At 53.4% G+C, this 13020-nt stretch overlaps 1 protein-coding gene across 4 annotated transcripts in view; it reads right to left on the bottom strand.

Annotated features, from left to right (window-relative positions):
* PHACTR3 (phosphatase and actin regulator 3) overlaps positions 1-10919 on the bottom strand; it is a 271374-nt gene extending 260455 nt beyond the window's left edge. Inside the window, exons 1-2 of one of the 4 annotated variants that reach the window (XM_077952092.1) lie at positions 10763-10885; positions 8895-9057 (exon numbers count right to left, since the gene is read on the bottom strand). In XM_077952092.1, coding sequence (XP_077808218.1) covers positions 8895-8922 — 28 coding nt within the window. In that variant the 5' untranslated portion in view covers positions 8923-9057; positions 10763-10885. Of the gene's footprint in view, positions 1-8894; positions 9058-10762 lie in introns of those variants that run through there. The other 3 variants (XM_077952097.1, XM_077952093.1, XM_077952094.1) reach the window with 3 other exon arrangements.
* Positions 10920-13020: the final 2101 nt, after the last annotated feature.

The following is a 13020-nucleotide window of genomic DNA, read 5'->3' as shown; positions in this document are numbered from 1 at the left end:
AGATCTGTTTTAACTATATTCACTTTAACAATATTCAACCAAGTCTTTTTATCAAAAGCCCCCTGCAGCTAAATCTATAATGAATGAAAAAACTTCCTGTGCACGATTAGTGCTACAAATCAGAGTTTCACATAGGAGTTTATGTGCTGTGTAAGTGAGAGGTTGTTTTACTGTGAGGTTCCTCCAAGCAGCCCTCAGCCACGTACCCACAGTATGGACAGCAGAATTTGAGAGCCATTCATTCCCTCAGGACTCCTGACCCCCGGTGACCTGATCAAACACAATGTAGGCACCAGTGTGAAGGCCTTTGCAGCTGGGATCAGGGTTATAATCAGGAGACCTGAAGATATGGAGATGAACCTGGAAGACCCGATGGGCCTCATGGAATCACTTAGGAAGAAGAGGGGAAGGCAGGAGTGGACAGGGTGGAAGGGAGGGAGGAGAGATTTGAAGACTGAGAAGATTCAGCCACCCTCGCTGGCCTTGAAGGTGGACATCAGTCAGGGAAGGCAGCAGCCTCTAGAGCTGAGAACCAAATTGACCCGGGCCCCAACCCCAGCCCTAGCCCCAGCTCCGGCTCCAGCGGACAACCAGCAAGAAAACAGGCACCTCAGTCCTACAGCCTCAAGGAACTGAATTCTGACAACCACCAGAATGAGTAGGAAGTGAATTCTCTCCCAGAGCGTCTGGCAAAGAGCACAGCGCTGCGGAGACCCAGAGAGGGAAGCAGGCAAGCCCACCTGCACCCCTGACCCACAGGCTGTGTGTAGCAATAAATCAGTGTTGCTTTAGCTGCTGAGTTGGTGGTAAATTGTTCTGGCAGCGATAGACATCTCTCCTGTGATCCTCCTGTCCGGCTGTGAACACTGGTTTGGGAATCACATTCCATCCACCAGGAAAGTTAGGCTCAGAGAAGGGTGAACATGCACAAGGTCACACTGGGACCCGGGGCAGAGTTGGGGACACCCCACACCTGCCCCCTGGCCCCAAGGGTCCTTTTTCTACCTCTGTGTAACCTGCATCTCCTCCACCCTGCTTAGACCATCCTCAGAAGAAAGGTGTGCTCATATCCAACATCAACTAAAGACTCTAACAAAGGGAACAAGCCACAGATGAGGACAGGTGGAGAGAACCACCCCAGTGTCCACCTGTAGGGCACACGGGGTCCCACCTGTGGGGCACCACATCCCATCTGCAGAGAAAGGCTCTTTTCAGTCAGCAGCCTGCTCATTTCCAAGACAGGCACCCCACAGGGACAGCCAGAGTTGGGGCATCTTTTAAGGGCTTCCAAAGCAGGCAGTAACAACAAGCATTGACCTGCTGTCAGACTCTTTCCAGAACCAAAGGGATATAATATAAATCCAGGTTCATGACAGACATGATCACAAAACGACCAAGAATCCAGCAGACTGTCCAGGCTCAAATTCAGCTCACCAGCTATAACCTTGGGCGTGTTACTCCATCCCTTTCAACCTTGGTTTTCCTCACCTGTCAAATGGGGTCACACCAGGTAGAGCCCACCTCCCACAGAGATGTGTAAATGAGTGAGCAGGACTGAGGACAGGTCCTGGCTGGTGTGGCTATCACTGTCCCTGCACAGTGACTGTAGGGTGGCTGCTCTCCAATCGCCCACTGCAGTGACTCCCAAGCAAACAACGCAAATGATCAGTGTACAACATTCTGCACTGTCACCCGTGACCACAATACTCTAGGTCAGAAATCACATTAATCTACAAATAAGAGGAATATTTCCTTATTTTTTATTATCGCAATGTTTAACCAAACAGTAAAAACATAATGGAGTTAATTTATCATGATTTCTCATGGATTATTATAGGAAAAGGCACAGATAGCAAAGCCATTAAAATAAAAATCGAAACATGCACCAAGCCTCGAGTGCAGGAGCGTCTTGGTTACCGGAATTAGAGTGAATTAGGGTTGTTAAGAGGATTTAGTCACGGAAAATGGATAATGTGCAGTTCATACAGCTGTTTCGGACACTCGTAAGTGGAGAGACACAGTCCTTAGCTTGTATTAGAAACCTCATGCAGTGAAGAGAGTCTATTTTTAGTGTTTGCCCTCTGGGTGAGTGGCAATGAACTTAGGTCCAAATGTGCAATGTGCGGGAGGCAGGAAGTCTGTGCCGGCCTCCAGGAGGCAGATTGGCCACAGAGCAGGGCAGGCCACCTGGATGGAAGCTCGGATGAAGAAGGGCTACCAAGGGCACCTGTCAGGCGACAGCACGAACACACAGGGTGGGTATTGGAGAAGACGTCCAGGCAGGCCTGCACATTCCCATCTCCAGGTCTGCTTGTAGAAAAGGTGTGTAAATCATTCAAGACGGTCTAAAAATATGACATGTTTTCGGGAGGAAGAGCCAGCTTCCACCGCTGAGAGACTCACGCAAAGAGGCCACATGCCCACTTCCTGTAACTTGAGAGAGATCATGTTGCTAAATTAGGAGATTCTTTTTGCTACATGGCTGTCCTTTAGGGAGAAGTGAAAAACTCAATGTCAGAGCGACACTACTTGAAGAAACTACTGTGAGCCGCAAGAAGGGCCTCTGCTCAGGGATGAGGAGAGGAGGCCTCCCTGCCACCAACCCCACCTCCCCACCATCGCCTCCCCATCACGCTCTCCGTTGGACACAGAGCTTACAGCACACCTGCTAGGTGCCAGGCATGGGGTGCATGCTCTGCACACAAAAATGAGCCAGTCACTGCTGCCCTGGGTTTACCTTTGGTGGAGAAGATGGATCATTAACAAGAGAGTGAACAGGATGATTATTGTGCTGAGGGTCCCCATGACCACCCCCAGGTTGAGTGATTCACTAGAGGACTCACAGGACTCGGCTGCAGCTGTACTCACAACTGCGATTTATAGCAGCAGCAGGCAAAGCACACCCAGCAAAGAAAAACGGGCCTGGGGCGAAATCTGCCAGAAACCAGGTACAAGCATCTGAGGGTCCCTCCTAATGCGGTCAACACCACCTCCAACCTCATGTGTTCTTCTCGCAGTGTGGCTTTGCAGCCTCCCGCTGAGAGGTGGGTTCATGCCAACCTCAGCCCGAGTCAGAGAGGGCCGACTCTGAGGCAGGAGTGAGACTGATCCAAAGTCAGATCAGAAGCGGTGACAGAACTTGAGTCTGTTTCTCGTGGGTTGCTCACTTCTGTACCTCACGCTGCCTCTGCAAAAGCCAGAGTGGAAAGGACCCGAGGCCCAGCTCATGGCCCTAGCCGAGCTCCCAGCTGTCAGGGGCTGAACTGTATTCCCCCTAATATGTACATGTTGAAGTTTTGATCCCCAGTGACACAGAATGCAATATTTGGAGAAGGTGTTTTTTAAAGGGGTGGTTACATTAAAATGAGGCTGCTGAGGGGGTGGGGGTGCCGATCCGATCTGACTGGTATCCTTAGATGAAGAAGAGATTTGGACAGTAAGAGTTTACAGGGGAGAAATATCACCCCAGAATGGGGGGTGAGAGGTTTCACAGACGAGGTCTCATTGCTGGGCCTTGACAGATGGGTACACTCCACAGGAGGCCAGGAGCCTTCCGGCAGGAGGAGCAGCACGGGTGAAGGCCAGGGAGTGAAGGTGGAGGACTGGCTTAGATGGAGAGTTAAGGGCTGGGGGCTGGAGGACCTCCTAAGCCTCTGGTCAGGGCAGGGCTGTGCTGAGCTGGCACACTAGGTTGAGAGAGATAGCATCCATATATGCATGCACACATACACTCATGCACGCACACACGCATGCACACATACACTCATGCACGCACACACGCATGCACACATACACTCATGCACGCACACACGCATGCACACACTTGCTCATGCACACACTTGTGCACGTAATACTCATGCACACCTTCACACACTCATGCACAGCTTCACACCCTCACACACATGCATACACACACACAGGTACGCACACTCCTGCACAGCTTCAACCCTCACACACACATACAAACATACACAGGCATATGAACTCATCACAGCTTCACACCCTCACACACAGTCATTCACACACAGGCACATACACACTCTTGCACAGCCTCACACACACATGCATACACACACAATCAGGCACACACAGGCACGCGCACTCATGTACAGCCTCATACTCTCATGCACGTTCACACACATTTGTCCTCAAGAGCACCACCCAAGGCACTGAGGCACTGAGTCAGGGCTGCCCTGTTGCACACAGGGGCACCACACGACACTTTCTTGCCCACTCGCTCACTTGTGTTTCCTTTGGCCCACACAGTTTGTGACTAAAATGCCTGGCCCAGGAACCTTCCATAGAGAGCCCCCCGGTCTGGCCCACTTCGCAGTGTGAGGCCCAAGAGCTGCTGAATTCCCTCCAGGAAAGGCCTTCCACAGGTCCACGCGGGAACCCTCCCTGGTGACTGGTGCACCTAAGTAGGTTTCCTGAAAATACCATAATCACACAAAATCGACATTGCTCCAGGTAATCTAGGCCACAAGGTCACCAGCGTCCAAAGGGCAACTCCCCCTGCCCAACACAAAGCCCACAACGCAGACCCGGGCCAGCCCAGAGAAGGCCAGACCCCCAGTCTTCTCATCCCCACATCCCAGCCAGCCCCGGCCCAGGCCAGGAGTCCTATGCAAGGGATGTGTATTGCTGTTTTTCCTTAAAATAAACCGCTACCGAAGTCTGGTATAAATCCCGAATCAGAGGAGGGTTCTGGGAAAGCCAGCGCCCTAGGCTTGTTGAGAGTCAGTCCGAGGCTGCTCGTGTAGGCGGGCACGCAGGGAGCCTCCCTCCTGGGGCCGGCCCTGGGAAAGCAGCCAGGCTGCGAGAAGGAGCATCCAAATTGCTCCACACAGCTGATCCCTGCTTGGAAAATTGTCAACCTGGGACTCACAGCAACGATGGGAAAGCCAGTTGTCAATCATATCAACAAAACCATGTAGGCTACCAGATCAGACCAATTCTTGCCCAAAACCTGCTCTGAGTTTTGGTTCGGAAGCCACGGTCCACTTCACAGTCAGGGGTAAAGTAAATTGACTGGACCTGCCCCCACCCCCAGACCACCTTTCCTCCCTCTACTCAACTCACTCAGGGCTAGGAATCCCCACCAGAATCAACAGATCCCTGGGTTAAACCCAGTGACTCCTGTAATCCTTATTAAAACCCTGTATTCAACCTCATACTATTCATTTATACATGTTATAGTAGATAAGAAAAATAAATGCAAAGAAAAAGCTATACAAGACTCAAAAGGAAACGTGGAGGGATGTGTTTTTGAGTCGCCATCCTGGTATGCCCCAGGCTGAGGACTTCTTGGGGTGCAGGACTTTCAGAGCTAAAACCAGGACCCTCCCTGCTACACTGAGGAAAGCTGTTCATGCTAAACTTGAGGCAGAAAAAGGTTTCTTAAGACACAAAAAGCAAAAACAAAGAAAAAGCTGGATACATTTTACCACATCAGAACTAAAAGCTTCTATTCAACCAAGCACACCATAAACAAAGTGAAAAGACACATAACAGACAGGACATGAATATTTGCAGCCGGTGGAGGATCGAGTTCCAGACCAGATCAACGGTGCTCACAAACCACTCGGAAAAACACGAATGACCCCTGGAAAAAGAGGGTAAAGTGAATGAAGAGGCAACGCTCAGAGAGTGAAATCCAAATGGCCAAGTCACGTAAGAAAAACTCTCAAGCAATCAAGGCAATGCAAATTAAACAATGTAATTTTCACTTCTCTGGAGGATTGGCAAAATTTCAGAATGTGAATGTATCAAGTGCTGGTGAGAGAAACGGGTACCTCCGACACTGCTGTTGGGAGTGACACAGCCACTGTGGGAAACAGTCTGGCAATAGCAGGCTAAATTTAAAATGCATTCATCCTAAGCCCCAGGAGTTCCATTCTTAGGATGTGCCTTACCGAGAAATGCTTGTACAGATGCGTCCAGCGCCTCATGCAGGTTGGCCCCTGCAGCACAGCCTGTGACAGGATCTGAGAAGGTCCTCCATGGCCATCGATAGCAGAAAGGCGAAAACAGCCATGGAATATTCTAAAGCAATTAGACAGAACCTATGAAGCCAGATAAATCTCCAAGACACACTGCAGAATGAAAACAGCTTCACAACGAGAAGTGCTGTGTGATGCCATTTCTTTAAAAAGCACACACTTATGTCAAGAAAGTCTGGTGGGAAATGCCATGAATGGTAACAGTGGCTTCCCTGGGGAAGGGCGAAGGGTGGGGGGGATTCATGTTCCAGAGGGATTTGAGCCTTATTTGCAATGTTTTCAATTTCTCACTTGGAGAATGTATTCATGATGTACTAGTGTAATTAAATATATACGTGTATGTGTTTGAGTAATTTTTTTTCCAGAAAAACTTATCCCCTGAGTTGGAGACCACATTATTCATTCATCCAATAAAATATTTATGGAGTCCCAAGTACAGGGTAGGCTTTTTTTTTTCTTTCAGACGGAGTCTCGCTCTGTCACCCAGCCTGGAGTGCAGTGGTGCGATCTCAGCTCACTGCAAATTCCGCCTCTTGGGTTCATGCCATTCTCCTGCCTCAGCCTCCCAAGTAGCCGGGACTACAGGCGCTCGCCACCACACCCAGCTAATTTTTTTTGCATGTTTAGTAGAGACGGGGGTTTCACCATGTTAGCCAGGATGGTCTCGATCTCCTGACCTCATGATCTGCCCACCTCAGCCTCCCAAAGTGCTGGGATTACAGGTGTGAGCCACTGCGCCCGGCCCTAGGCCATTTCGAAAGATTGGGGATCACTCCTTTCCCTTCAAACAAAAACAGAGCAATCAGCTTGGTCATCGGCAAAGTTCACCAGCAGATAGCAGTCTGGTAATGGGGTGACAGCTGCGTGGGGATTTGGGATAAGTGGTGAGAAAATGTGAGATTCCGAGCAGGTGAAGGAGAAGCAGACTTGAGGGGCCACTGGCTGTGGGGAGGTTCTTGGCTCTCACAGGTGTGCCCTGAGCACCCTGCGGGGAAAGGAGAGAAAGGAAGATGTGTAGCTGGGTCACACCTCTCCCAGGGCCTTCTCAAGCTGCCAGGACATCATGACACTGCCTTTTGCCTCCAAGCACCCACTGGTCACATGAAAGAAAACTGAAGGCTGCAGGGTGACTTGCAATGCACGGCGGGTTTTGCAGGTCAGGTGAGCCTTGCACTGCCATGCTGGAGTTTGTGATCCCAGCACCCATCTCCTTCTGTGATCCTCCTGATTTCCTGCTGGAAGTCTCAGGATGGTTATGGCAGGGATGCCAGCTCCATTTCTGGACTGGAGGAGACAGTGAGCTAGGTCTCAGCCGTCCAGTCCTCCCTACTCCCTCACTCCAGTAAGTGGTTCAAGGGTCAGTGACATGACCCAGCCTGAGTCCGGGACAGACAAGGAGAGGCTAGCTGGAGCTACAGACGCCCAGTTTCCTGAATTAACAGATGGCCCTTTGCTTCTGTGTGTCTAGTCCATTTCAGTCACTTGCTACCAGAAAAGCCTGCTAAGTCCAGCTGGTTGTCATTAAGATTTCAAAAGAATTGGGCAACTCCAGACCCAATCTGGGTCTTCAGAGTTATTGCCTTCAGGGAGCCTTGCCCAGCCCCAACTCTGAGCTGAGCCAGGGAAACAAGGCATTAAATTTCAAACTGTCTTTTGCAGCCCCTAAAGCCACAACTTTTAATGAGCATCAGCTGGGACATGTCATGATATCATCGATCACGCCTTTCCCTTCAAAAAAAATGTTTAATAGGAAAAAAAAAATCCCATTTAGTGCAGAAATAACCCACTACGAGTCAGCGCTTCGAAATCAGACTTCGAAGTCTGGAAGAATGAGTGGTTAATTTGTTCCTAAAGTAATGCAGCCCTGGCCCCAGAAATAGCACTTTACCCCTTTAAGGGTGAGAGTTAAGATTCCCAAGCAAGCTCCAAGGAAGTAGCCACACAAATCAGGGAAGCCGAGCTTCAGGTGGCAGCTGGACAGATCCTCCTGGTTCCAAAAGGAATGAAGGCAAAGGGACCTTCTCGAGGTCTGGCATCAGAGTGCCCAAAGAGTTGTAGGCACACAGCCTGGTTCTTCCCTGGGTACCAGGACCCTTGCTCCAAACCAAAACGTGGCGTTTGGACTGGGGTCCTATCTGACTCAACATTGACATGCAATGTTGAAACCAAGGAACCCAGCCACTCCCTCTGCCTCAGCTCCTCCCAAGTGACCTCCTTTAAGTGCCAGTCCCGTTCTGATGAATCTCAGATTGGAGCTTCCAGACCAACCACCGACCCAAGCTCCAGACTCCGACGTGCAATGGCCCAGGGTACACGGCCCCTCCAAATTAGCATGGTCGGTACGGAATGCGTGCTTCCTCTCCCAGACCTCCCCTCTCCACAGAAAGTGAAGGAATGCACTGCAGAAGCCCCCCACCAGTCTCCCTCCTCCCCCACCAAGCCTTCCACACCTCCATAAACAGCACCACCATCCACCCGGTGCTCAGACCCCAGACCTGCATGGCATCCTGGATTTAGGGTACCCAAGTCATGAGCGGGTCCTATCAGCCCTGCCACTGAAATGCCCCAGTGCTTCCCACTTTCTCCATCTCTGAGGCACCATCCTGTCCTCCAAGCAGCTGGTAACTCCCCTGCTGCCACAACCTCCAAATAAACCTGTAGCCACACAGCAGCCGCGAGGAGCTTTCTCTCAGACACTGAGGGACATGCAATTCCTCAGCCTAGAACCTGCCAGTGGCTTCAGGTTGCACATGTAAAACCCCTAGGGGCTTATGATGGAGGCCAAGGCCCATGGGCCACCTCCCCAAACTCAGCTCCTTCCAGTCCCCTAGCTCATGGGCTTCCAGCCTCAACCACCCTCCTGTTCCCCAGTGCCACCAAGTGAATTCTCACCTCGAGGCCTCCCTGCTTCCCGCAGCATCCCAGCATCTAGATCAGCGTCTGAAGCATTTTCAATGATGAATAATCATTTGCTGACCCACTGACAAAATATTCCGTTTTCTCCTTGGGGAAAGTGGGTCAGCAGTGGCTGAGCCTGCCATCCATCCATCAAGGCCTAGACAGAGGCCGCAGAACTATTTTAAAAATGCCCAACGACTGAGGAGCACAAGGAACAAGTGAGGAGTTGCGTAACTACTGCAGGCAGAACATGGGCTCCTGGTGGCCCTGAACACGCTGCCAAGCTGCTGAAGGTTAGGACTGGGAACACCCTTTCCCAAAATCCAACCCAGAATACGCTTAGTACTCAACCCAGAATACGCTTAGTACTCACTGTGCTTAGTACTCATGCATTGCCAAAAACAGGGATGCTTTAGGGGAGGACACTGACACTCGTGGGCACCTACTCTGTGCAGGCACTGGGGGAGGGACTTCTGCCCCATTAGAGGGGGACACCCTAGAGGGGCCTCATCTCCCTTTCTTTCCTGACTCCACCCTGGGAACTCAGCACAGGGACTGGCACTCAGTAGGTGCTCAATATTCCTGATGAGTGGATTCAGCTGCCCATCCTCTGTGCCTGGGCTAAGCTTCTGCCATGAGCTTCTCCTCCAAGGGCACCACAGAAGGCCTGGCAGATAGTGGGCTCTCAAGTGCCCCCCAAATCCCCATGTCCCCCCTTCTTGACTTTGTGACTCCACGTATCCCTGTATCTCAGGGTTTAACAACCCCAGCACTAGTCTGTGGACTACACCATTATTGCCTTGAGGGGAAGGAGGGCTCCTGGCAGTGCAGGATGCTTAGCAGTGTCCCTGACTTCTGCCCACTGGGTGCCAGTGGTGTTCCCCCAGGTGTGACAACCAGAAATGTCTTCAAGGGAAAGCAGGATCAACCCGTTTTCGAGGCACTGAAAAGAACCACTGATGGATCTAAACCAGAGTTTCCCGAATGGCCTGATCCCAGAGTTTCCTGGTGCTTTGGTTAAAAACACAGATTCTCCCAGGAGATTGTAAGGGGCAGACCTGGGTGGGGCCCCTGGAACAATCTGTAATAAGTGCCTCCGGTATCCTCACCAAGGGCGGAAACACTGACCTAGCTCTCCTCCACCCCACTCTGGGTTCTGCCTGCTGGACACCTGGTACTCATGCACCCATGGTCACTGAGCACAGGCAACACTCTAGCCTTGTCGCCAGGAGGCCTGAGGCCCCTCCCCATCCTCAACTCCTCTTTCCTGGCCCAGCTGGGGCCCTGGCCATTTTCTGGATTCCTCAGGCCCCTCTTCCTAGACCCCATGGGTTGAACTGCAGCTGGACCCTCTCCGGGGCCTGGTGTCTGCCCAGCAGGGGGCCAGGGGCCAACCCACATGGGTGGAGGCCCATGGCCCTCCCTGGGGAAGAAGAGCGAACAAGCACAGAGCCCTCCCTTGAGTGACTAGCGCTGTCCATATGATCCCAACTGCTGACCCCAAGACGCAGGTATTGGATCACCCCCATTTTACAGATGCAGAAACTGAGGCGCATTAAGGTCAAATGCCATGCGCACAGGCTCCTGCAACTGGCAGAGGGGAATTCCAAACCCCAGACTGCCTAACCCAACGCCAGCACTTCTGAGCCTGCGGGCACTGCCCTTGTTTAGGGAGAGACTCTGGCGACTTTGCTGCAGCGGGGAAGCCCGAGACCCTCTGTGGCTGGGGGCGCAGCGGGCATCCTGGCAACCCGCAACGGCCAAGGGCAAGGGGTCCAGGAGGGGTCGTCCCCCAGCGCCTCGTGCCCGACCGGGACCCCGGTCCCCGCGTCCCGCGTTCCCTCCCCGCGGCGCGCGCTTACCTTGCGCAGGGCCTCGGGCGGTGGCAACGGCGTCCCGGGCCCCGAAGGCGCTCAGCAGCGAGCGCAGGGGCGCAGGACAGCGGGCGCGCCCCCCGCCACGGCCGCGCATCCCGCCGGAGGGCCGCGGAGCGGAGCGGGGGCCGCGGGGAGGCGCCGGCGGGGCGGGACCGGGACGAGGGCCGGGGGCGGCGCCGCCACGCGAGGCCGGCCCCTCCGCCGGGCGGGGGCTCCGAGGGGCGCCGCTGTGACCTTGACCCGCCCGGAGCCGCAGCCTGGCCCGGGCGAGCGGGAGCGGGAGTGGAGACCTCAGCGCCGCGCCCGGGGCCTTCCAGGGACGCCCTAGAAACGTTAAAGGGACAGCCGGGCGGGAGGTGTAGCCACCGGTTCCCCGCGCTGTAAACAGACAGCAGCGCTGGAGCCGCTGTGGGGCGGCGGGCGAGTCGCTTGGCCTCTCTGAGCCTCAGTGGTCTGGTGTGTAAAATGGGCTGGGGCTGAAGTGGGATGGGCCGAGACTGAGCGGGGTCTGGAGCTCCCTAAATTGGAGACTCCTTGGCTGCCTTTAATGTAAGGGCGGTGGGAGGCAGGAACCACGGCTGCCTTTCGAATAAACCCCATATATTTACCTTTTTGCTATGAAACAAAACATTCGTATTTAGCTTAATGAGTGCTGCTTGGGGGACACCTTTGTAACCACCAACCAGTTCCAGAACTAGAACTGTGCCGGCCCTGTCCCCCGACCCTCCCAGCGCTCTCTCACAAAACGCCCTGTCCACCCACCAGCACCTGGGCATGAAGGGGTGGGGGTGACTCTCTGGAGGCCTCAGCAGCCTCTACTGACTTTGGGGTTTTTGCAGCCATAGCCCTGCCCTCGAGGCAGGATCCTGGCCTGAGATGGACTCAGGGTCCCCATCAGCACCCACATAGTCAGGTCTCCCCAGCAGAGTTCCGGGTAAACCTCCTCCTGACACTCAGGTCCTCAGAGCCCCAAAGGAACACCACTCCCCTCCTCCACCACTGAAGGCTTTCAAAGTGCACTCTGCTAAGGGACTAGGAACCCCCGTTCCATCCCCCAGCGGCTCCCCCAGCAGGTGCAGTCAGTGGGCCACACAGCTGCCAGTGCAGTGCTGGGACTGGGATGTAGCCAGGCCTCCCAGCCACCTGCCTCCTCGCTGGCAGCCTGCCTGCTTCCCGCATCTCCTGCCCAGACTTCTCAGCCTCATCTTCAGAACTGCTGAACGGTGGTAACAGTTGGCAACCAGCACCCGGTGGCACTGCGCTAAGCGTACATTCCCTGAACCTTGAGAAAACTCACTGAGGAGGGCGCTGTTACTGTGCCCACTTTACGGATGAGAAAAGGCAAGCTCCGTGAAAGCTGGGACTTAGTCCACCTATCCAGTCCCCCTCCTACTTCATCCTGTTTGCTCCTCCATCAGCTCCTGGAGAGAGGCACTATCATCAGGCCCTCCTTTCTAGAGGAGGAAACTGAGGCTCAGAGAAGTGAAGTTACCTGCCTAGAAAGTGAGAAAGGTGCAGCATCTGGATTCAACGCCTGGCCAGTGTTGCAGTGCTTCCTTGCTCTGTGCCCAGCTCATTGGTTTGCCCTGGTGAATTCCTACCCAACCTTCAAGACCTGGCTTAAGTGTTTGCCTGTTTTCTGAAGACTTTAATCCTTCAGCCTCCCTGCCTGTCTTCCCCAGGTCTTTGGATCTCCCTTCCGCAGGCTCCCAGCACTATGTGCACACTCTACTGGGCGTGCACCGCATCCCATTGAGATTATTTGTCCACCCATCTGCCCTGCCCTCCCTGGGCTGGAATGTGACTGGACAGGCATTGGCCCTGGTCACTCGGGGACCGTGTGTTTTGCAGCCTTTGTCCCACTCTGCTGGGAATAGCATTTCCATTTCCTGCTGGAAACCTCCTTCCCCAGTCTGTGGACCCAGGGCCCCTCCCTAATTCCAGGGGAGGGCTCATGACCTAGTCCAACCAACCAGCATAGATCGTCCACCTGACCTCAGAGACTGGGCCAGAAAAGTTGGTTCACAGAGGCACACATTTGGGACTTTGCTGGACTGGGAGAGAGAAGCACATGTTATCCACTAGTCCTGAGAAGGACAGTCTGAACATCCAGGGCCATTACATGGCTCAGAATCAAAACAACACAGAAGAGGGAGGAGCCTGGACAGGGATGTATCAAGGGCTACTGGCATTGTCCATGTGAGCAGCTGGTTCCAGCTGTGCCTGAAGGCAGCCCTATGGAG

The sequence above is a fragment of the Macaca mulatta genome, chromosome 10 (assembly GCF_049350105.2).
Source record: "Macaca mulatta isolate MMU2019108-1 chromosome 10, T2T-MMU8v2.0, whole genome shotgun sequence".
NCBI classification, from domain to species: domain Eukaryota; kingdom Metazoa; phylum Chordata; class Mammalia; order Primates; family Cercopithecidae; genus Macaca; species Macaca mulatta.
Note: the sequence above shows the minus strand (reverse complement) of the source record. Positions and strands in the feature narration are given on the sequence as shown.